At 36.4% G+C, this 24,887-nt stretch overlaps 1 protein-coding gene across 1 annotated transcript in view; it reads right to left on the bottom strand.

The window, feature by feature from the left end:
• Nucleotides 1–2,660: 2,660 nt before the first annotated feature.
• Nucleotides 2,661–24,887, bottom strand: part of SNX12 (sorting nexin 12) — a 103,845-nt gene continuing 81,618 nt past the window's right edge. The window contains exon 5 of the mRNA XM_077146191.1: nt 2,661–2,690. Within this exon, the coding sequence (XP_077002306.1) occupies nt 2,676–2,690 (15 nt within the window). The 3' untranslated portion in view covers nt 2,661–2,675. The remainder of the gene's footprint in view (nt 2,691–24,887) is intronic.

Here is a 24,887-nt window from a genome sequence, read left to right as displayed (position 1 = left end):
AGTGGAAAGTTAGCTGCCTTTCCTCTGAAGAACTATACGTCAACTAAATAAATCCCCTTTTATTGAAAGCCAGTCTGTCTCTGGTGTGTTGCATTCCAACAGCTAGCAAACTAGAACAGGTTCCTACAGATTCAGTTTGTGTTGAGAAGAATTTGAAAATTTACTGGCTCCTTTCACTAGTTTGCCCTATCCTTCATGCTCATTCTTCCTGAAATCCTGTCCTGCCAGCTCAGGAACCAGCATATTTTAGTTCTTAGAAGCCCAGGCTATTTACCATGGGGACAGGGAGGAAACTCTGCCTGGTGAATTTTCTTGAAAACAATCACCATCTTCCTCCCCCATCACTGTATAGGGAAAAACTTGATTAAACTGGCATCTGAGAACCATATTGATCTAATCCTGTTTTCCAGATGGTGTTTGGGGTCTCCGTAGGAGTTACATAAGTGCAGACATTTCAGGGTAGGATAATATGGTGTTTAAGGATTCCTGGGTCCTAGAAGCTTTGTTTACTAGTATACTGAATCTTGGAGGTGGTGAATCATGGAAGCACAGGTTCTGAACAACTTTTTTACATAAGACCTTTCAAAGTTTCAATAGGAATAGGCCAAGGGAGCTTGACAATTACAGTCAGATTTTCCAATTTCATGCATATACACTCATACATATGCACTTTTCCCTATAAAAGTAATATATACACATTAAAGAAAATTTGTAGGGACTAAAAATATAAAGTCATCCATCCATACTCCCAGTGAACTAATGTGATCTTGATATTTTGAGAACGTTCACAGTTTTGACAGCTGATCAAATGGTATCATCTGATAACATTTCATTGTTCACTAATTCTCTGGATGTTTTTTTGGTAGTTATCATTTCTGTACTTGATCTATATTTTTTCACATAGTGTTTTATATCATAATCATTTTTCCATCTTACCATATGTTCTTCATAATCATAGCTGTTTTTCATGGCTGTATAATTGCCCATTAAGTGAGAATATAGTTTGCACTTAATAATTTCCCTATTGCTTGGCATCTGGGTTGTTTCTGATTGTTCACAAGTATAAATACTGCAATGACTATTTATTAAAAAAATGGATATCATAGTTAGCTTAATCATAGGCATATTTAAATAAAGTAGACCTATAATCATTGTAAAGCCTGTGTTTGCACAGTAAGTTTCATAAACCAATTTAAAATTGAGGCAACAAGGAAAAATCTACATATTCAGATAGCAAAGTTTTTAAATTCTAAGTGTTAAACACTAACTTAGATACCATTTAATCAGCTGTCAAAACTGTGAATGTTCTCAAAATATCAAGTAGAAAGTTCTTGCAAATACCTGCATTGCTATAGTAATGACCTATGTTACTGTATTAGTTAGGGTTCTCTAGAGAAACAGAATCAACAGAGAACACTCGCAAATATAAAATGTATAAAAGTGCCTCATGTGACCGTGGGAATGCAGAGTCCAAAATCCGCAGGGCAGGCTGTGAAGCTGACGACTCCAATGGAGGGTCTGGACGAACTCCACAGGAGAGGCTTACCAGCCGAAGCAGGAATAGCGCCTGTCTCTTCTGAATCCTCCTTAAAAGGCTTCCCATGATTAGATTAAGCATCATTCATTGCAGAAGACACTCCCCTTTGGCCGATCACAAATGGAATCAGCTGTGGATGCAGCTGACATGATCATGATCTAATTCTATGAAATGTCCTCATTGCAACAGACAGGCCAGCACTTGCCCAACCAGACAAACAGGTACCACCACTTGGCTAAGTTGACACATGAACCTGACCATGACAGTTACTAAATATTTTCCTTATTTTAGGGAAATATGAAGATACAAATATTTTAACAATAAACGTATGGATATCTTAACCACCTAAAATGGATATCTTATTTAGTTTATCCACAGGCACATTTAAAAAAAACACTAAGTAATCAATGTAAAGCCTGTTTGTACAATATGTTTCATAAACCAATTTGAAATTAAAACAAGGAAGGAAAAAATCAATAAATACAGATATTGGAGTTATTTGAGTTCTAAATATAAAACAGAATCTTAAATACCTCTAGTTCATTCATTTTTAACTTACTTTATTAAGGAATGCCTTTATATGAACATATAATAATTTACTTATCCACTCACTTATTAATGGACATTTGTGTTTCCAGTTTTTTATTGTTATGAGTCCTTTTGCACTAGGACTAGAATGACTTGGCTGAAAGGTGAGAACATATTCAACTTTATAAGATATTGCCAAGTTGCTTTCCAAAAAGGTTGTATAGGTTCCCAATCCATTATCTAAAATTTTGAAATCCCCAAATTCCTAAAAACCAAAAATATTTTCCTAACTATGGTCTTTTCACTTTTTTGTGATGTTTTGGTGTTTCCTGCCATTTTAATGTAGTAAAAATTATTGATCATTTTCCTTATGATTGTATTTTACCTCACTATTCAACATACTATAAACTGGTTTCTGAACTCTACCACTCCAATAAAACTATTCAATAAGGTCACAAACTGTTTTAAAACCTTTTTTATTGTGAAATATAGCATATATACAAAAAAGTGAAAAATTTCAAGGTATATTTTAACAAGTAATTATAACACAAATTTCAAAGTATGGTATGGGATACACTTCCACCATTACAGGTGTTCCCTTCTAGCTGCTCTAAGACACTGGAGCCTAAAAAGAAAAATAAATACAATGATTCAATAGTCATAGTCATCTATTAAATACTTATCTTCTCCATTACAACAACTCCCCTCTTCTTTGATGCTTCTCCCCCTCTTTAGGGATATTTGTGCAATGACTTTTCTAACTTCTTCATGCTAAAAAGGGGTGCTGACACTATGGGGTAAGGTGATGCAACAGGTTGATGCTCTTAGAGAGACTGGTAACTCTGGGTTTCAGGGCTTATCTGGCCTAGGAACCCATCTGGAGGTTTAGATTTCTGAAAAATAAATTTAGTGAGTGAAACTTTTATAGAGTCTCAGATAGAGCCCTGGGTATTCTTTAGGGTTTTCAGGAATACTGTTGGTTGTGGCTTGGCATACCATGGCAGTTAGCAATATTTAGCTGAAGCTTGCATAAGAGTGACCTCCAAAATAGCATCTACACTGTTTGAAATCTCTTAGCCACTGATATCTTATTTTGTTACATTTCTTTTCCCCTTTCTGGTAAGGTACTCATTGTCGATCCCACTGTGCAAGGGCCAGGCTCATCCCTCGGAGTCATGTCCTACATTGCCAGGAAGATCCCTGGATGTCATGTCCCACATAGAGGGGAGGGTAATGATTTTACTTGCAATGTTGGGCTTAGAGAGGAGGCCACATCTGAGCAGCAAAAAAGATTTTTCTGGAAATAACTCTTAGGCATTATTATAGGTAGGCTTAGCTTTGCCATTACATATATAAGTTACATAAGAACAAGCCTGAAGATCAAGGGTGTGGCCTATTTGACTTGAGAATTCCTAACGTTTGAGAGAGTATCAGGGATTTCCCATGTGGGAAAGTTTAATAGTTCCCTGTTTTTTTCTCCAGCCCCTCGAGGAACTTTGCCAACAAGTTTTAATTATCTGCTCAACATACTCTAGGATGTATCTGGGTATTACATTAAGCTATAAAGAATTGCAAGACCTCGTTCCCAATTCTAAGCTATATATATTTAAGTTGTTTAACTTACTGGCCAGAAGGTTAAGTTAGATTGTGTGCTACAAAAAATGTAGGCTTCACCAACTACCTTTTCTTTTGGTGGTAGTGGTGGTGGGGGTGTGTGCATGGTCCAGGAAATGAACCCAGGTCTTCCACATGGAAGGCAATCATTCTATCACTGAACCACTTGTGTACCTCACCAAATAACTTCTTTTAGGTGCAAATGTGAGAATTTATTCAGAACGAGAGAAGAAATCACAGCAAATTAAACATTTTAAAAACTGACTGATTGCACAAACATCCCCAAATGCTGGAACAAATACTTTTTTAAAGAAAAATTTTTTATTCTGAAATAATTTCAAACTTACAGGGCAATTGCAAAAGTAATACAAACCTTATACAGAGAACTCTAACATACTCTCCCCAGATACCCAGATCCACCAACTTTTTAACATTCTGCCACATTTGCCATATCATACTATATATCTATCCACGTATCTGTCTATCTCTCTATCTTCCAAACATTTGAGAGTAGATCGTATGCACCATATTCCTTGAACATTTATTGTTGTCATGTGTATTTCCTAAGAACAAGGATATTCATTTATGATTCCACATAAGTACAATTATCAAGTTCAAGAAATTTAACATTGATATAAAGCTTAGAGTCTATATTCCAATATTTTTTATATGCCTCCATAATGTCCTTTTGAGTCTTTTCTCTTCCATTATCAGATCCAGTCTGGGACTATGTATTGCTTTTTTTTTTTTTACATGGGCAGGCACCGGAAATCGAACCCGGGTCCTCGGGCATGGCAGGCAAACATTCTTACCTGCTGAGCCACCGTGGCCCGCCCACTATGTATTGCTTTTAGTTGTTATTGCCTCTGTTCCCAAATTGTTTTTTAAAATTGGGGAATATATGTACAATATGAATTTCCCACCTCAACTCCTCCCACACATACAATTCAGTAGAATTATCACATTCACTATGCTGTGCTACCCTCACTGCCATCCATTACCAGAACTTTTCTATCATCCCAAACAGAAACCCTGCAGCCAAACACATTAAATTCCCTTCTCCCGCCTCCTACACTCCCAGAAATCTCTACTTTTTGTCTCCATGAATTTGCATACTCCAGCTATTTTATACAAGGAAAATCCTACAATATCTGTCCTTCTGTGTCTGACTTATTTCACTCAAGACAAAACTTCAAGTTTCATCCATGTAGCAGCATGCATCATAACCTCACTCTTCTTTTGGGCTAAACAATATTCCATTGTATGTCTATACCACATTCTGTTTATCCACTCATCTGCTGATGGACCTTGAGGCTGCCTCCATCCCCTCACCACTGTGAACAATGCTGCTATTAACACTGGTGTATGAATAAATGTCTAAATCCTTGCATTCAATTATCTTGACTATATACCAAAATCAGCAACCAAAAACATTCCCACAAGGGACAATCAAATCAATAGGCTGATCCCTCAAACTTGGGGTTCACCCCTATGAAACTTATTCCTACAAAGGAGAAGCTAAGACTACTTACAATTATGCCTAAAGTCACCCCCAGAGAACCTCTTTTGTTGCTTGATGTGGCCTCTTTCTCTAAGCCAACTCAGCAGGTGAACTCACTGACCTCCCCCGCCCCCCACGTAGGCCATGCCTCCCAGGGATGTAAACCTCCCTGGCAATATGCGACAGAAATCCTAGAATGAGCTGGGACTCAGCATCAAGGAATTGAGAAAACCTTCTTGACCAAAAGGTGGAAGAGAGAAATGAGACAAAATAAAGTCTCAGTAGCTGAAAGATTTCAAACAGAGTCTAGAGGTTATTCTGGAGGTTATTCTTATGCATTAATTATATAGATATCTCTTTTTAGTTTGTAGCGTATTTGGAGTGGCTAGAAGGAAGTACCTGAAACTGCTGAGCTGTGTTTTAGTAGCCTTGATTCTTGAAGATAATTGTATAATGATGTAGCTTTTACAATGTGACTATGTGATTGTGAAAAACTTTTGTGTCTGGTGCTCCTTTTATCCAGGGTATAGACAGATGAATAAAAAATACATAAATAAATAATAGAGGGAGGATAAAGGGTAAAAATTGGGTAGATTGAAATACTAGTGGTTAATGAGAAAGAGTCTAAGAGGTATAGGATGTATGAGTTTTTCTTTCTTTTTCTAGAGTGATACAAATGTTCTAAAAATGATCATGGTGATGAATACAAATCTATATGATGATATTGTGAGCCATTGATTGTACACCATGCGTGGACTGTATGTATGTGAAGATTTCTCAATAAAAAAATAATTTTTTAAATTCCCAACAATGAAAAGCCCAGGACCAGAAGATTTCAAACATGAATTCTATCAATCATTCCAAGAAGAATTAACTCAAAATTGTCCAGAAAATTAAACAGAAGGGAATACTACCTAACTCATTCTATAAAGTCAATATTACCCTCATACCAAAGCCAGATAGATGCTATAAGAAAAGAAAATTATATGCCAATTTCTCTAATTAATATAGATGCAAAAACCCTCAACAAAATACTTGCAAATCAAAACCAACAACACAACAAAAGAATCATACACCATGATCAAGTGGGTTTTATTCCAGGTATGCAAGGGTGATTCAACAAAGAAAATCAGTTAATGTATAAACAACTTTTAGCAATTTGAAGGCAACACACACACACACACACACACAGAAAAGGCATTTGTCAAATCCAGCATCTTTCATGATAAAAACACTTCAAAAGATAGGAATAGAAGGAAGCTTCCTCAACATAATTAAGGGTATATATTAAAAACCCACAGCTAACATAGTACTCAATGGTGAAAGACTGAAAGCTTTCTTTCTAATATCTGAAAGAAGACAAGGATGTCACTGTCATTACTGTTGTTCAACATTAAGCTAGAAGTTCTAGCAAGAGTAGTTAGGCAAGAAAAAGATATAAAAGGCATCCAAATGGGAAAGGAAAAAGTAAATCTTTTACTATTTGCAGATGACATGATCATATCATATGGAAAATTCCCCCAAAATCAACAACTAAGCTACTAGAGCTAATAAACAAGTTCAACAAAGTGGCACAATAAAAGAGCAACACACCAAAATCAGTAATGTTTCTGTACAGTAGTAATGAGCAATCTAAAGAGGTGATCAAGAAAAAATTCCATTTACAATAGCAACTAAAAGCATCAAGTCTCTAGGAATAAATTTAACCAAGGATGGAAAGGACATGTACACAGAAAACTTAAAATGTTGTTTAAATAAATGAAAGAAGACCCAAATAAATAGAGAGACATTTCTTGTTCATGGATTGGAAGACTAAATATCATTAAGATGTCAATTCTACCCAGAGCAATTTTAAAAGCCAATGCAACCCCAATCAAAATTCCAACAGCCTGCTTTGCAGAAATGGAAAAGGCAATTATCAAATTTATTGGGAAGGGTAAGAGGCATGGAATATCCAAAAACATCTTTAAAAAGAAGAACAAAGTTAGATGACTCAAACTTCCTGACCTCAAAGCATATTATAAAGCTAGAGTGGTCAAAACAGCATGGTACTGGCATGAAGATAGATATACTGACCAATGGAATAGAATTCAGGGTTCAGAAATAGACCTCACATCTATGACCAATTAATATTTCATAAGGCTGCCAAGTCCACCCAATTGGGACAGGATGTTCTTTTCAACAAATGATGCTGGAATAACTGGGTATTTATATGTAAAAGAATGAAATAGTACCCCTACCTCACACTTTATACAAAAATTAACTCAAAATGGACCAAAGACCTAAATATAAGAACCTGGACCATAAAACTCCTAGAAGAAAAGGTAAGGAAGCATCTTCAAGATCTTGTAGGCAATGGTTTCTTAGACTTCATACCCAGAGCACAAGCAACAAAAGAAAATAGGTAAATGAAATCTCCTCAGAATAAAAAACTTCTGTGCTTCAAAGGAGTTTGTCAAGAAATGAAAAGGCAGCCTACTCAATGGGAGATAACATTTGGAAACCATATATCCAGTAAGGATTCACTATCAAGAATATATAAAGAAATCCTACACTCAATAACAAAAAGACAAATAACCCATTTTAAAAATGAGCAAAAAGCTTGAATAGACATTTTCTAGATCTTACACCCAAGCACAAGCATTGAAGAAAGAAAGAAAGAAATGGGAACTCCTCAAAATGAAACACTTTTGTGCATCAAAGAACTTCGTCAAAAAAGTAAAAAGACAGCTACACAATGGGAGACAATATTTGGAAACGATATATCAGATAAAGGTATAGTATCCAGAATATATAAAGAGTTTGTTCAACTCAACAACAAACAGATAAACAAACCAATTACAAAATAGGCAAAAGACATGAACCGATACTTCTCAGAAGAGGAAATAGAAATAGCCAAAAAGCACATGAAAAGATGTTCGACTTCCCTAGATATTAGGGAAATGCAAATCAAAACCAAAATGAGATGTCATCTCACACCCATCAGAATATCCATTATCAATGAAACAGAAAATGGCAAGTGCTGGAGAGGATGTGGAGAAAGAGGCACACTTATCCACTGTTTGTGGGAATGCCAAATGGTACAACTGCTGTGGAAGGCAGTTTGGTGGTTCCTCAGGAAGCTAAGAATAGAATTGCCACACGACCAGGCAATACTATTGCTAGGTATCTACTCAGAGGACATGGGGGCAAGGACACAAATGGACATTTGCACACCAATGTTTATAGCAGCATTATTTACAATTGCCAAGATATGGAAACAGTCCAAATGTCCATCAACAGACGAGTGGCTAAACAAGCAGTGGTATATATACAATGGAATATTATGCAGCTGTAAGACAGAATAAAGTTATGAAGTATGTAACAACATGGATGGACCTTGAGGACATTATGCTGAGTGAGATTAGCAAGAAACAAAAGGAGAAATATTGTATGGTCTCACTGATACGAACTGACATTAGTGAATGAACTTGGAGAATTTCAGCTAAGAACAGAGACCATCAGGAGATAGAAATAGGGTAGACATTGGGTAATTGGAGCTGAAGGGATACAGATTGTGCAACAGAACTGATTGTAAAAATTCAGAAATGGATAGCACAGTACTACCTAACTATAATACAATAATGTTAGTACACTAAATGAAGCTGAACGTGAGAATGATAGAGGAAGCAGGAATGGGAGCGCAAATGAAATCAGAAGGAAAGATAGATGATAAAGACTGAGGTGGTATAACCTAGGAATGCCTAGACTGTAGAAAGATAGTGACTAAATGTACAAATTTTAAAAAGTCTTTGCATGAGGAAGAACAAAGGAATGTCAGTATTGCAGGGTGTTGAAAATAGATGGTAATTTATATTTTAAAACTTTAACTTATGTGTAAGACTAAAGCAAAAAATGTTTTTATTTGGTATAAAATTTATAATTTGACTAGTGCATTTCCTAACACAATTTATATGGATAGTTTAATTGAATACCATAAGTACATGGAACCTTGAGTAGGGCATGAGATTTTGTAGGTTTGTCTAGAGTGATACCCTGATAAATCCCAGAGTGATATGAACAGTGAATAAAAAGGTATTTGCATAGTCTCCTTGGGGGAATGGCAAGAAAGGTGGAAAATTCAACTTCCCCATGTGGAGAATTCCTGACATTCTCACAAGCAGTGGGACACCAAAGCAATAGGCCGAGCCCTCAATCTTGGTCTTTGTTCATATGAAACTTAAACTGCAAAGGATTGGCTAAGCCTACTTAAAATTAGGCCTAAGAGTTACCCCCAAAGAACCTCTTTCATTGCTCAGATGTGGCCTCTCTCTCAGCCAACATGACAAGCAAATTCACTGCCCTCCCCCTCTCTACCTGGGACACGACTCCCAGGGGTGTGGACCTTCCTGGCAACATGGAACAGAAATCGTAGAATGAGCTGGGACTCAGCATCAAGGAAGTAGAAAACCTTCTAGACGAAAAGGGGGAAAAGAGAAATGAGACAAGATAAAGTGCCAATGGCTGAGAGATTTCAAACAGAGTCGAGAGGTTATCCTGGAGGTTATTCTTACACATTATATAGATATCACCTTTTTAGTTAAGTTATATTAGAGAGGCTGAAGGGAAGTGTCTAAAAATGTAGAGCTGTGTTCCAGTGTCCATGTTTCTTGGAGATGATTGCATAATAATATAGCTTTCACATTATGTGAAATGTGACTGTGTGATTGTGAAAAACTTGTGTCTGATGCTCCTTTTATCTATGGTATGGACAGATGGATTTTCGGATTAAAAATAAATAAATAATAAGGGGAATAAATGTTAAAATAAATTTAGTAGATTGAAATGCTAGTGATCAAGGAAAGGAGTGATAAGGGGTATAGAAAAAATATAGAGAAACAAAGGCGAAAATAGTAGCAGTCAATGAGAGGGAGGGGTAAGGGATATGGTATTTATGAGCTTTTTTCTTTTTTCTTTTTATTTCTTTTTCTGAATTGATGCAAATGTTCTAAGAAATGATCATGGTAATTAATATACAACTATGTTATGATATTGTGAGTTATTGATTACCAAGAATGGAATGATCATATGGTAAGAATATTCACGATTCTATGTTGTTATATTTAAAATAAATAAATAAATAAGTAAAACAATACAATACAAAACAAACAAATAGAAAAAAAACTTTATTACCCAATGTAGGTGAATCCAAATCTTGGGCTGCCTATAGTTATTGTCTATAAGCATATTGACAAAGGTTACAGCTGAAAAAGAAAGCATGAAGAACCAACTACACAAAATTATCATCTCAGGATACTTGATATGCAACAAACAAAACCACTCTCTCATGTCTACGGTTCAAAATAAATGTCCATTAAAATACTAAATTACTCTCTTAAGCATTTACAGTTTTTGTAAGCAGCTATTATGACTGAAGTTCTAAAGTTACAAATTATGCAGAGGTTGAAAGCAAGAATACTTAGAGATCTGGCTATAGATAGAATAATATAAGCACTAGATGGGTGCTCTTTTAACCCATGAACTTTGTGAATGGACTTAAATACAGTAATAAAATATAGAAATCATGCAATGAGAATAAATAGATTTTGCTAATATTACTTTTGTTTGCCTGGCAGAAGAAATAGGCTGTTTGAATCACACTTGTTCCTGCTGAATGATAATCTTAAATCTTTTTTTTTCAAACATATGAAAGGAATAATTGAAAATACAAGAGAACTAAATGTTATCAACGTATCAGAATAATTGATACTTCCTGTTCACCTACATGTAAATGGTGTCTTGGTAAAATATTTTTGCCAAAAAAAAAAAAAGAAACACCTTGAGCGCTTATGTGGGAAGAATGTGTAGCCCCAGCTGTTTTTGTGGGCACGGAAAATGTATTTATTTTTTGTTCTTGTACATTAGACCCCACTAATCGGTGTCTACTCAACTTGAAAGTAAGGCATAAAACATTTCACTTAACAGCCCTCATAATAGTTAGGAAATAGCCGATATTTCCTATGTCCATTTCACTGGGATCTGAGTTATGGTGGGTAAAACTGAACCCATAGTCACACAAAATTCAAAGCCATCTTGAACATCAGACTTTATAATTTCACAATGGGAAGTAGGAAGAAGAATAACTTAATTTAAATTGTTATGGTTTTTATTTGACAGGGGCTGCATTTGTGTATGCTGTGCTTTTTTTTTTTTTTTTTAAACTTGCCAATCTGGGAAGGAGGGATCTGCCTCAAGAGAACACCTCGGCCTGCCCAGTCATGGCTCTGTCAATCTGAATGTTGTCTCTCTTAGCTAACCATGAAATTCACCTTGGTGAACTCCTTGACTTGCTGGTTCAAAAGTAGGTCTTAGCCTCCTAATGAGTTAGCTTCAAACACAAAAATAAATATGAAATGTCTTCATTGTTAACACTGAACACACATTTTTTGATATAAATTATTGCATTTGGCTGCTAGATTGAAATGATCTTTTTAAAAATATATATTCATAACAGTCCCCAATTTTGTTTGTCTTTCTAACATGCCTGTATGGTTACTAGTGTTTATTTTGTACCTTGATTTGGAAAACAATTGGATTCATTCTGTACCAATATATTTATATGGTCTGTAAATATATTCTTATGTTTCACATGTAATTCTTACATACTCATTTTGTGTTAAAGTTTAGGTGTAATTTTTCTTAAATTCCAGAAATGACACAATTTCAGTTATCAGAAGCCATTCCACCATTACTGACTCTTTTTCATTATTTCATTTATTCTCATCTATCAGTGTTATTTTCTTGAGTATTTTGTTAGGTGTCATTCACAGCTTACCTAAGTGTGCTATATTATGGTAACCTATATTTGAGGTAATCTGCTAAAACAAAGTCCTTATATCCTTTGCCTATTCCAAAGAGCTAAGAAATCACACCCAGGAAAGCTTTTGATGGTTTATTGTCATTCTTATTCTTGTTCTTCTAGTTGTTGTTGCTGTGTGGTTGTTGTTTTACATAAGAAATTAGGGATTGGGAACACAAAGGAGGGATGATAGAGAGGCTTGATTAGTGGAGAATTGTTGGCGATTTGACATAATCAGAACACCCAGAGTAATGGAAATATCATTGGCTGCATGGAAATTTCCTTATAGCCTTCAAAAAAAACTAGGAAAGGAGTGAGGGAATTTAGAGTCATGTCTCAATACACAATGCACTGCAGCTCAAATTCAGAATGGCAATGATGTGTAATACCATGGCCTAGATCTTTGAGAGGACATGACTTTTCCTTTTTTTGAAATTATTTTTTAATAAGCTAAAACTGGCTCATGCAGTCAGCAGAGGGAATAAATGGAAGTAAGCTGACCAGTATTCCTAGCACTACAATCTAACTACTTTATTTTGTGACAAAGGAAAAAACTATAATGGGACCATAATTTGGGTAATTTTGATCTAGCAACCTGTCCTTGTAATTTTCAAAACTGTTTGTTGTTTGAGGATGTCACCTACTAAATTGAAAACATGAATTCCATATCTACCACATATATACAATAACAGTATAAATGTAAGCCTAAATTTGCAAACTTCATGATAATTTAGCAATGGAACTTTTAGTAACATGCAGTATATAAATGTGCACATTTTTTGCCAGTGTTGAAGAAATCATTTTTTCCAGCCTGCAAAATGGGACTGCAATATAACATTTTTCACTAAAGCAGTTTTTTACATCTATGTTGTTATTTTCTATAATGAATGTGAATGCCACCTTTTATGAAAGCAACTTGCCTTTTTTTCATGACAAATTTTTGTTTGATGTACTCAATAGACCTTGGTATGATATGATTGATAAAATTAAATAAATAGTATGGACAGATGAGTAAAAAAATAAGGATAAAAAATTAATAAATCATAAGGGGAGATAAACAGTAAAAATTGGGTAGATTGAAATACTGTGAGTCAATGAGAGGGCGGGGTAAAGGGTATGGGATGTATGAGTTCTTTTTTCTTCTCTTTATTTCTTTTTTGGAGTGATGTGAATGTTTTAAAAATGATCATGGCTAAGAATACACAACTATGTGATGATATTGTGAACCATTGATTGTACAGTATTGTTGGACTGTATGTACGTGTGGATATTTCTCAATAAAAATATTTTTTAAAATAGTATAAATAATATAAATAAATAAATAAAATAAAAACTGGCCCAATAGAGCTATTGTATGGGGAGATAATTGGTATAACTCCCTTTGAAGAGATCTTGTAATATAGGCTGGAGTCCCCACACTACCTTGCTTCAGGAGATATTGAGGCATTTCACTGGCAGGGGCAGCTCCATGGGGGTCTCATTTGGCATGGCCCACCAAGGGAGCCAAGGATTTGATCTTATTCCAGGCTACCTGTTAAAATATCAATAGCTATGGAGGCAGGGGGCAAGTAAGAGCAAAAGGAGCCACCACTAGGGGTAGCTGCTTAATAAGAATTGTTTCAATTGTCCCAACACCCGGGGGGAAGGTGACTGGACCTTTGATATGCAGGTGGAGGGGGTCCTCCAGGGGCGAGGCAATGTGGGGCCTAATAAGCCAGAATCTGTGGCTCTGATGTGATTCCCTTTGAGGTCCTGCCAATAGTTCCATCCGTTCATAGCCTTGTGGAAACTATAAGCATAAATGTGAGCCATGCCAATAAGTTGAGCAGGCTCCCCAGTAATTAGGTGGGAGGGAGGCTCCCTGTAAGAAAATTTTCCATGACTCAGAGTCAAAGGGCCTAGAGATGAACTCCAGGAATCTTTTGTCTGAATGTTCAAAGAAATGCTATGCCCATGCATCATTCCAATCTTTCTAAGTAACAATCAGACCTCATCAATTGTTCATCAGTAGGCAGCTGTCTTGTTGGTAATACCTGTATGAACAGGTATGTCTTTTTTTCCCCAAACCATAAATATTCAAGTCAATAGGAGAATGGCTTAGACTCTTTGGTGATATCAGCCAATTGCCTCATTTTCTGGGATGAGAGTGGCTACTTGGACCCCATATTAAAGACTCTCAAGTAATCAATCTGGCTCTTTCACCTTGTCCCCTTGAACAAAACCTTTAAGTATGGTTTGAATCTCCAACCAAGTAAAATTTCAAGTTTCATTTTCAAATGTGGGCTCCCTTTTGGGACCCTGCTTGCTCTTATACTTGGTGACAGGGAAGGCCTGTGTTTCTCCCAGGGGAAGATCTGTGGTCCCCCCTCTCTCTAGGATGTCCCATTCAACCTCATAGGGTTGGGGTCTGTTTCCACTAGCCTAATAGTGGGATCATTAGAGATAGGCCCTAGCCCATGAGAGGGCAGTACTAGGCATTGCAGCACTGAAAGGCAGCTGTGCTTAATAGGGCCCAAGCACATTGCATAGGCATTTGATATTTTTCTTTTTGATAATTTTGAAATATCCCTTGGAGTAGTACAGAAGAGCTGGCACCAGGGGCTAGATTCCTTCTCTTGCCTGTAACTCTTTAGCACCTTGTGGCAAGGGTTGGACACAAAATGACCCATGGGGTCAAGGGACAAAAAGCAACAGTAGTGCAGACAGCAACAGCCACAAAAAACAGGCCCTAATGACACAATTGCCAGCAGGGTGCCATGTTATACTCCCTTTGGAGGGGATACCCCTCTTTTGTTAGGGACTAACTGATATACATTACAGCCTGTAATAATGCATGGTCCACTGACACAGTGGTTGGTCCCAGGTAGTCTCCTAGCTACTGTGGGGCCAGGCTTCTTAATTCCCACACGCTCATAGCATCAGCACCAGGGCAGGGATTGCCCAGCTACAGTCCCTATACTGACTCTGTGAGGGCAATGGGACCTTCAGATATTAGCCAATTTGACCTGGACTAGTCTTTCACATTCTGGAGAGTGCTAGAAATCAAGTTTCTCTTTTTTGCCATATTAGGGCTAGCAGTTCACAGATCCTGAGGAGGACTCAGATTTGCAACATCCACAATTTAGGGTAGGGAGTTTGGGCAACATCACATAAGCAGCAGGCAGCTGCACAAGCAGCATAGATATATATCAGCAAGCTGTGGACCCTTCTCAGACAGTATTAGCTATCTGAGAGAGCTAGTTAGCAAGCCAAGAGCTGTCAAAAGACATCATCCTTCATTTCTCATGGTCATCAGCAATACATCCGGCTCACTGCGGCACTTGTTTTGATAGTTAGGTTGGATTTTAAATTTTGGTCTGGGTGGAGGTGGTCGATACAATGGGAAATTGAGACCATAATGGGTTAGAAAAGATAGCTACTCACAAGTCCCAGAGAGAGACAGGTGCCATGAGGGGATCAATGGAAAGTGCAATTGGCTTGGGTGGCTTAACCAGTGGGCAGGATGCACAAAAGCAAAGCAAGAGGGACCTGTGGGCTTGTGCCTTTATTGAGATCCAAGGGTAGAGGTTAGTATTTATCCCTTAGGGGTCAAGGATTGGTGAATTATAATCAACACCATTGAATTATATATTTGAAAGTGGATAAAAATGGAAAATTTAGGTGTAAGTAAGTTACCTGGGGAAAAAACCATAGAAATCTACAACACAAAGAATGAATCCTATGTAAACTATGGACTATAGTTAATAGTATAATTGTAATATTTTTTCACCAATTTTAACAAAGGTATCATACTAACACTAATGTTAATCATAGGGAAAACTGTATGTGTGTGAGGGGGATATATGGGAATTCTGTTCTTTCTCCATGATTTTTCTGTAAATCTACAACTGCTAAAATTTTAAAAAGTAAAGACATTGGTGTTTCAAAGACAGCATAAAGAAAGTGAAAAGACAACACAAAGAATGGGATAAAATATTTGCAAATCATATATCTGATAAGGGACGTGCATGTAGAACATATAAAGACTCTTACACCTGAATAATAAAAAAAGAAATGACCTACATATAAAATGAGCAAAAGATTTGATTGAACATTTCTCCAAAGAACATATACATATGGCCAAAATACATAGGAAAAGATGCTTCGCATTATTGGTCATCAGGGAAATGCATACCAAATCACAATGAGATACCACATCATACCCACTGGAATGGCTAGAATCAAAAAGTCAGATAAGTGTTGAGGACAATTTGTAGAAATTGGAACACTCTTGTACTGCTAGTGGGAATGAAAAATAGTACAGCCACTTTGGAAAACAGTCTGGAAGCTCCTCAAATAGTTAAATACAGAGTTACCACAATACCCAGCAATCCCACTCCTAATTATATGCTCAAGAGAAATGTAAACAAATCTCTACACAGAAACTTGTACATCTATATTTATAACATCATTATTTATAATAGCCAACAAGTAGAAACAACCCAAATATCCATCAATAGATGAATAGATAAACAAAATATGGTATGTCCATGCAAAAGAATATTATTTGACCATAAAGAAGAATGTATTTTATGCATGATTTTTCTATAAACATACAACTTCTTTAATAAAAAAAGTTTTAATGTGAAAAATTGTATATCTTAGCAGCAATAAAACATGAAATTTTGAGGGAGGGAAGAGAAATGAAATACTGATACATGCTATAGCATGGATGGACTTTGAAAACATTATGCTAAGTGAAAGAAGTCAATAACAAAAGGCCACATACTATATAATTCCATTTAGATGAAATGTCCAGAATAGAGACATCTATAAAGACAGAAAGTAGATTAGTGGTTAATTAGGGCAGGGAGGTAGAAGTAGGGTATGAGGGGTGATAGCTAATGTGCATGAGGTATCTTTTTGAGGTGATGAAAATGTTTTAAAATTTTAGAAATGGTTGCATATATTTGTGAATATACTAAAAACCACTGAATTGAATACTTTAAATGTGAAGATTGTATGGTATATAAATGATCTCAATAAAGCTGTTTTTAAAAGGTTTAAAAAAGAATTCTTTCATAATAAAAATTTTTTTTTAATCCCAAAGAACACAAAGAGTGAATCCTATTGTAAACGATGGACTATAGCTAACAATATAATAATATTATTTCACCAATTGTAATGAAGGTACCACACTAGTACAAAATGTTAATAGCAGTGAAAACTGTACAGAGGTGGGGAAGTATATGGGAACTCTGTATTTTATGGTTTTTCTGTAAATCTATAACTTCTCTAATAAAAAATTAAATTAAAAAAAAGAATTCTTACAACTCAGTTACAAAAAGACAAATATTCCATTACAAATGGGCAAGAGTCCCGGCATTCAAGGAAAATTCTGTCAACTTCGACTCAAGTTGAAGGAACAGATGTCTCAAAGACTAAATTCCAGTGATAACATATTAAAATATCAAATACCTAGGTTTCAACAAAAGATCACAAAATATACAAAGAAATAGGAAGTGATGGCCAAGGCAAAGGAGAAGATTCAAGCATTAGAAACCATCGATAAGAAAGACCAGATCTGGGATATAACAAAGACTTTTAAAAATGGTGCTAAGTATGCTCAAAGTACTAAAAGGAAACATAAACAAAAAACTAAAGGAAATCAGGAAAACAACAGATAAACACAAAAAGATTATCAATAGAAAAACAAATTATGAAAAGTAACCAAATAGAATTGAAGACCACAGTAACAAAAATTTAAAATTCCCTACAGGAATTTAACAGCAGATTGGAGCTAGCAGAAGAAAGAAATCTGTGAACTTGAAGATAACCCCACTGACTTCATCCAGTTTGAGAAGTAGATGGAAGAAAGAATGAAGAAAAGAAAACAGAAGGGCTACAGTGGTAGAATTCTACTCTGCCATGCAGGAGACTGAGGTTCAATTCCCAGCCCATGCACCCCCACCCTCACCTCCCACCCCCAGGAAAAGTAAACAGAGCCTGAGCAATCTAATCTATGGGACACCATCAAGCATACGAATGTATGCTTTTTGGGAGTTCCAGAAAGAGAAGAAAGATAAAAGGGAACAGAGAGAATATTCAAAAAAACAATGGCTGAAAACTTCTCAAATTTACTGAAATATGTGAATATATACATCTAAGATGTTCAACAAATTCCAAACAGCATAAACCCAAAAAGACCCCACCATGGTACATCATAATCAACCTGCTAAAGGCCAAAGATAAAGATCATTCTGAAAGCTGCAAGAGAGAATTCACCTACAAAGGAGGTCTCAATAAGTTTTCTCATCAAAAACCATGGAGGAAATAAGGAAGTGAGATGACATATTTAAAGTGCTGAAAGCAAAAACTGCCAGCCAAGAATTCTATATCTGGCAAAACTGTCTTTCAAAAAATGAGGGAGAATATGAAACTTATTCCTGCAAAGCAGAAACTAAGTCTACTTATAATTAGGCCTGAGAGTTACCCCCAGAGAACCTCTTGTGTTGCTCAGATGTGGCCTCTATCTCTAAGCCAACTCATCGGGTGAACTTACTGACCTCCTCCCTACATGGGACATGACTCCCAGGGATGTAAATCTCCCTGGAAACATGGGACAGAACTCCAGGGATGAGCCAAGACCTGGCATCATGGGATTGAGAAAGTCTTCTTGACCAAAAAGGGGGAAAGAGAAATGAGACAAAATAAAGTTTCAGTGGCTGAGAGATTTCAAACAGAGTTGAGTGGTTATCCTGGAGATTATTCTTATGCATTATATAGATATTCCTTTTTAGTTTATGGTGTATTGAAGTGGCTGAAGGAAAGTACCTGAAACTGTTGAGCTGTGTTCCAGTAGCCTTGATTCTTGAAGATGATTGTATAACTATATAGCTTTTACATTGTGACTGCATTATTTTGAAAATCTTGTGTCTGATGCTCCTTTTATCCGGGGTATGGACAGATGAGTAAAAAATTAAGGATAAAAATAAATAAATAATAAGGGAAGATAAAATGTAAAACATTGGGTAGATTGAAATACTGGTGGTCAATGAGAGGGAGGGGTGGAGGTATGGGATGTCTTAGTTTTTTCTTTTTTCTTTTTATTTCTTTTTCTGGAGTGATGCAAATGTTCTGAGGGTGATCATGGTGATGAATATACAATTATGTGATGATATTGTGAGCTATTGATTGTATAGCATGTATGGACTATATGTGTGTGGTGATTTCTCAATAAAAATATTAAAAAACAAAAAGTAAAAATAAAATGAGAATGAAAATGAGTAAGACTACTGAATCATTATATTGCTTTTTTTTTTTTTTTTTTTTTTTTTAGTTTCCAGTACCTTGGAACACCTAGAAGGAAAAACCTGAAATTGTGGAACTGTAACCCATACCGAACTTTGAAATTTGTTCTATAACTAACTGTTAAAACATACTTTGAAATTTACTGCTTTTGGTATGTACATTATATTTCACAATTAAATGTTTTAAAAGTGAGGGAGAGATTAAGACATTTCCAAATAAACGAGGTCTGAGAAATTTCATCACCAGTAGATTGGCCCTAAAAGAGGTGCTAACAAGATTTCTGCAGGTTGAAAGGAAATAGCAATAGGTAACAGATGGAACCCACATGAAAAAATAAAGATCTCTGGTAAGAATAATGAGGCATTAATATAAGAGCCAGCACTGGTGTAAGAGAGAGCTTCAGATGAAAGTTAACTGCCTTTCCTCTGAAGAACTTTAAGGTTTTTTGTTTTGTATTTTTTTGGGGGGGGATGTATTTGACCTGGAATCAAACCCGGGTCCCCTGCATGGAGGGTGAACATTCTACCACTGAACTTCCTGGAACTATAAGTTTTTAACTAAATAAATCCCATTTTATTAAAAGTCAATCCAAAAGGGGGCCAAGATGGCAGCTTAGTGAGGTGAAGAATTCGGTTTGTCCTCCAGAGCAGCTAGTAAATAGCCAGGAACAGTACAGAACAACTGCTGGGGCCACGTCAGTGACTGGACACACAGCGAACACCAGTCTGGACCAGCTGGACCAGCAGCGAGGCCACCCAGAACCGTGAGTTCCCCAAGCCATGGAGGCCAGCGCCCCTCCCCCACAGACTTCTTCCCAGAGGGGAAAGGAAAGAGAGTTTACCAGCAGCAGTAGCTGAGTGCAACCAAACTCCAATTGTGGAAATAATTAACAAATTCTGACTACTAAAAATAGGCTACCAAAAATAGGCCCCCAGCTCAGCTGAACCTTGAGTAAAAGCAGAGGTCTCTGGTTTTTGCCCCAGTGCAGAGGGAGGAGGGCTGAAGAAAAAATTTTAAAAAAAACAGGACCTTTGGATTTGAAAAATTCTAGGCCATGGAAAGGAGGGGGCACATAGGACCTGGGGACACACAGAGCAATGTACCAACTTAAGCTCTTGATTGGCAAACCCAGGGAATGGGGGTCCTGCTCTGGAAAGGATTTTTGTCTTTCATTTTGGTAGCTGTGTTTCTACAGCTTGACTGCTCTTTGGATACACCTGCAGGGCTTCTTGGGCTTCACTGCCCCAGGTATAGGCAGAATTAAGCTTGTTTGGGTGTTTGTCTGGAGACTCTGCCTTCCCCAGGAGAGGGGTGGGGCCCAGCTCAGGTGGAATCCCTCCCTCAAGTTCTTTAGACCCAAGGGTCTGGAAAAGTGAAGCAATTAAAACCAGATTACAGCCTCTCCTCTGTCTCCACCACACCTGCAGCAGGGAGAGTGTGCTGAAGTTAAAGGTACCACATCACCTTATGCTAGTGGGACCTCCAGGAAGACAAGTGCCACATACTGGGCAGGATAGGAAAAAAGGAGAGCCCAAAGGTTTCATAGCAAAGCCTTTCAATCTGCTGGATCTCACCCTCAGGGAAAACTGATGCAGGTAATTTTTCCTTCTGACAGGAGGCCAATTTGGTCTGGGAAAATCTGGCTGGGGTCTAAAATACCTAAATAGACTCTCCTGGGGGCAGGGAGAGGCACCATACAGGCAGGGCAAGAAACAAAACAAGAACTGAAAAATCCTGATCTGTGAAACAAAACCTAAGCTAGAGGTCCAGAATAAGGTGAACTGAATGTCAAAGAACAGATCAAAGTCATGCACCAAGAAAATTCTAGGTGAAAAAAGTGAGAACAATCTCCAGAATAAACTAATTAAGGTAATTAAATGCCTAGACGCCACCAGAAAATAATGAATCATACTAGGAAAATTGAATATATGGCCCAGTCATAGGGACAAACCAACAATTCATATGAGACACAGGAGTTGAAACAATTAATTCAGAATGTTCACACAGACATGGAAAACCTCATCAAAAATCAAATCAGTGAATTGAGTTAGGATATAAAGAAGGCAAGGAATGAACAAAAAGAAGAAATTGAAAGTCTGAGAAAACAAATCTCAGAACTTATGGGAATGAAAGGCACAGTAGAAGAGATGAATAAAACAATGGAAACCTACAATGTCAGATTTCAACAGGCAGAAGATAGGATTAGTTAACTGGATGTTGGGACATCTGAAATCCAACAAGCAAAAGAAAATATAGGGAAAAAAATGGAAAAATGTGAGCAGGGACTCAGGTAATTGAATGACAACTGAAGCACATGAATATATGTCTTGTGAGTGTCCCAGAAGGAGAAGAGAAGGGAAAAGGAGGAGAAAACCTAATGAAGAAAATTAACACTGAAAATTTCCCAACTCTTATGAAAGATTTAAAATTACAGATCCAAGAAGTGCAGTGTACCCCAAAGAGAGTAGATCCAAATAGACGTACTCCAAGACACTTACTAATCAGAATGTGACATGTCAAAGAGAAAGAGAGAATCTTGAAAGCAACAAGAGAAAAGCAACCCATCACATACAAGGAAAGCCCCATAAGAATGTGTAGATTTCTCAGCAGAAACCATGGAGGCGAGAAAATAGTGGGATGATATATTTAAATTACTAATTAAAAGAAAAAAAACTGCCAACCAAGAACTCTATATCCAGCAAAATTGTCCTTCAAAAATGAGGGGGAAATTAGAACATTTTCAGACAAAAAATCACTGGCAGAATTTATGACCAATGGACCAGTTCTACAAGAAATACCAAAGGGAGCACTAGAGGCAGATGTGAAAAGACAGGAGAGAGAGGTGTGGAGAAGAGTGTAGAAAGGAAGACTATCAGCAAAGGTAAAAAGAAGAAAAATTAGATATAAAATATAAAATCCAAAAGGCAAAATTGTAGAAGAAAGTACTACCCATACAGTAATACACTAAATGTTAATGGCTTAAACTCCCCAATTAAAAGACATAGACTGATAGAATGGATTAAAAAACAGGGCCCAACTATATACTGTCTACAAAAGACACATCGTAGACCCAAGGATAAACATAGATTGAAAGTGAAAGGTTGGGAAAAGATATTTCATGCAAATAACAATCATAAAAGAGCAGGAGCAGTTGTACTAATATCCAACAAATTAGACTTCAAATGTAAAACAGTTAAAAGAGACAAAGAAGGACACTATGTTTTAATAAAATGAACAATTCAACAAGAAGACATAACAATCATAAATATTTATGCACCGAGCCAGAATGCTCCAAAATACATGAGGCAAACACTGGAAACACTGCAAAGAGTAACAGAAACATCTACCAAAATAGTTGGCAACTTCAATTCCCCACTCTCATCAATAGATAGAACATTTAGACAGAGGATCAACAAAGAAACAGACTATTTGAATAATACAATAAATGAGCTAGACTTAACAGATATTTATAGAGCATTACACCCCACAACAGCAGGATATAACTTTTTCTTAAGTACTCGTGGATCATCCTCAAGGATAGACCATATGCTGGGTCACAAAGCAAGTCTCAATAAATTTTAAAAAATTGAAATTATACAAAATTATATTTCTAAGATCATAAAGGAATGAAGTTGGAAATCAATAATAGGTAGAGTGCCAGAAAATTCACAAATATATGGAGGCTCAACAACACACTTTTAAACAATCAGTGGGTCAAGGAAGAAATTACAACAGAAATTAGTAAATATCTCCAGGCAAGTGAAAATGAAAACATGACATATCAAAATTTATGGAATGCAGCAAAGGCAGTGCTGAGAGGGAAATTTGCCTATATCAAAAAAGAAGAAAGAGCAAAAATGGAGGATTTAACTGTCCACTTGAAAGAACTAGAGAAAGAACAGCAAACTAACCCCAAAACAAGCAAAAGGAAAGAAATAATGAAGATTAGAGCACAAATAAATGAAATTGAGAACATGAAAAGAATCAAGAAAATCAACAAAACCAGAAGTTGGCTCTATGAGAAAATCAGTAAGATTAATGGAACCTTAGTGAGGTTGACAAAAAGAAGAAGAGAGAGGATGCAAATAAATAAAATCAGAAATAGACGAGGATACGTAACCACTGACCTACAAAAATAAAGGAAGTAATGAGAGGATACTATGAACAACTTTATGCTAATAAACTCGACAATGTAGATGAAATGGACAACTTCCTAGAAAGGTAGAAACAATCAACATTCGCTCAAGAACAAATAGATGACCTCAACAAACCAATCACAAGTAAAGAAATTGAATTAGTCATTAAAAAGCTTCCCAAAAAGAAAAGTCCAGGACCAGATGGCTTCACATGTGAATTCTACCAAACATTCCAGAAAGAATTAGTACCACTCCTGCTCAAACTCTTCAAAAAAATTGAAGAGGAGGGAAAGCTACCTAACTCCTTTTACGAAGGCAACATCTCTCACATACCAAAGCCAAACAAAGATATCGCAAAACAAGAAAACTACAGACCAATCTCTTTTATAAATATAGATGCAAAAATCCTCAACAGAATTCTTGCATATCGAATAGAGCAGCATATTAAAAGCATTATACACCATGACCAAGTAGGATTCATCCCAGGTATGCAAGGATGGTTCAACATAAGAAAATCAATTAATATAATATACCATATCAACAAATCAAGGCAGAAACACCACATGATCATCTCAATTGATGCAGAAAAGGCATTTGACAAAATTGAACATCCTTTCCTGTTGAAAACACTTCAAAGGATGGGAATAGAAGGGAACTTCCTCAACATGATAAAGGGAATATATGAAAAACCCACAGCAAACATCATCCTCAATGAGGAAAAACTGAAAACTTTCCCCCTAAGATCAGGAACAAGACAAGGATGTCCACTATCACCAATGTTATTCAACATTGTGTTGGAAGTTCTAGCCAGAGCAATTACACAAGAAAAAGAAATACAAGACATCAAAATTGGAAAGAAAGAAGTAAAACTCTAACTGTTTGCAGATGATATGATACTATATGTCGAAAACCCTGAAAAATCCACAGCAAAACTACTAGAGCCAATAAATGAGTACAGCAAAGTGGCAGATTACAAGATCAACACTCAAAAATCTGTAGTGTTTCTATACACTAGTAATGAACAATCTGAGGGGGAAATCAAGAAAAAGTCCATCTACAATTGCAGCCAAAAGAATAAAATATTTAGGAATAAATTTAACTAAGAGACAAAAGACCTATACAGAGAAAACTATAAGGAATTGTTAAAAGAAATCACAGAAGACCTAAATAAATGGAAGGGCATTCCCTGTTCATGTGGATTGGAAGACTAAATAAAGTTAAGATGTCAATTCAACCTAAATTGAATTACAGATTCCATGTAATACCAATTAAAATCCCTGAAACTTAGTTTTCAGAACTAGAAAAACCAATAACCAAATTTAGCTGGAAGTACAAGTTGCCCTGAATAGCTAAAAGTATCCTGAGAAAGAAAAATGAAGTTGGAGGTCTCGCGCTACCTGACTTTAAGGCATATTATGAAGCTACAGTTGTCAAAACAGCATG

This window comes from Tamandua tetradactyla, chromosome X (genome assembly GCF_023851605.1).
Source record: "Tamandua tetradactyla isolate mTamTet1 chromosome X, mTamTet1.pri, whole genome shotgun sequence".
Classification (NCBI taxonomy): Eukaryota; Metazoa; Chordata; class Mammalia; order Pilosa; family Myrmecophagidae; genus Tamandua; species Tamandua tetradactyla.
The sequence above is the reverse complement of the archived record's forward strand: the minus strand, read 5'-3'. Positions and strand labels throughout refer to the sequence as shown.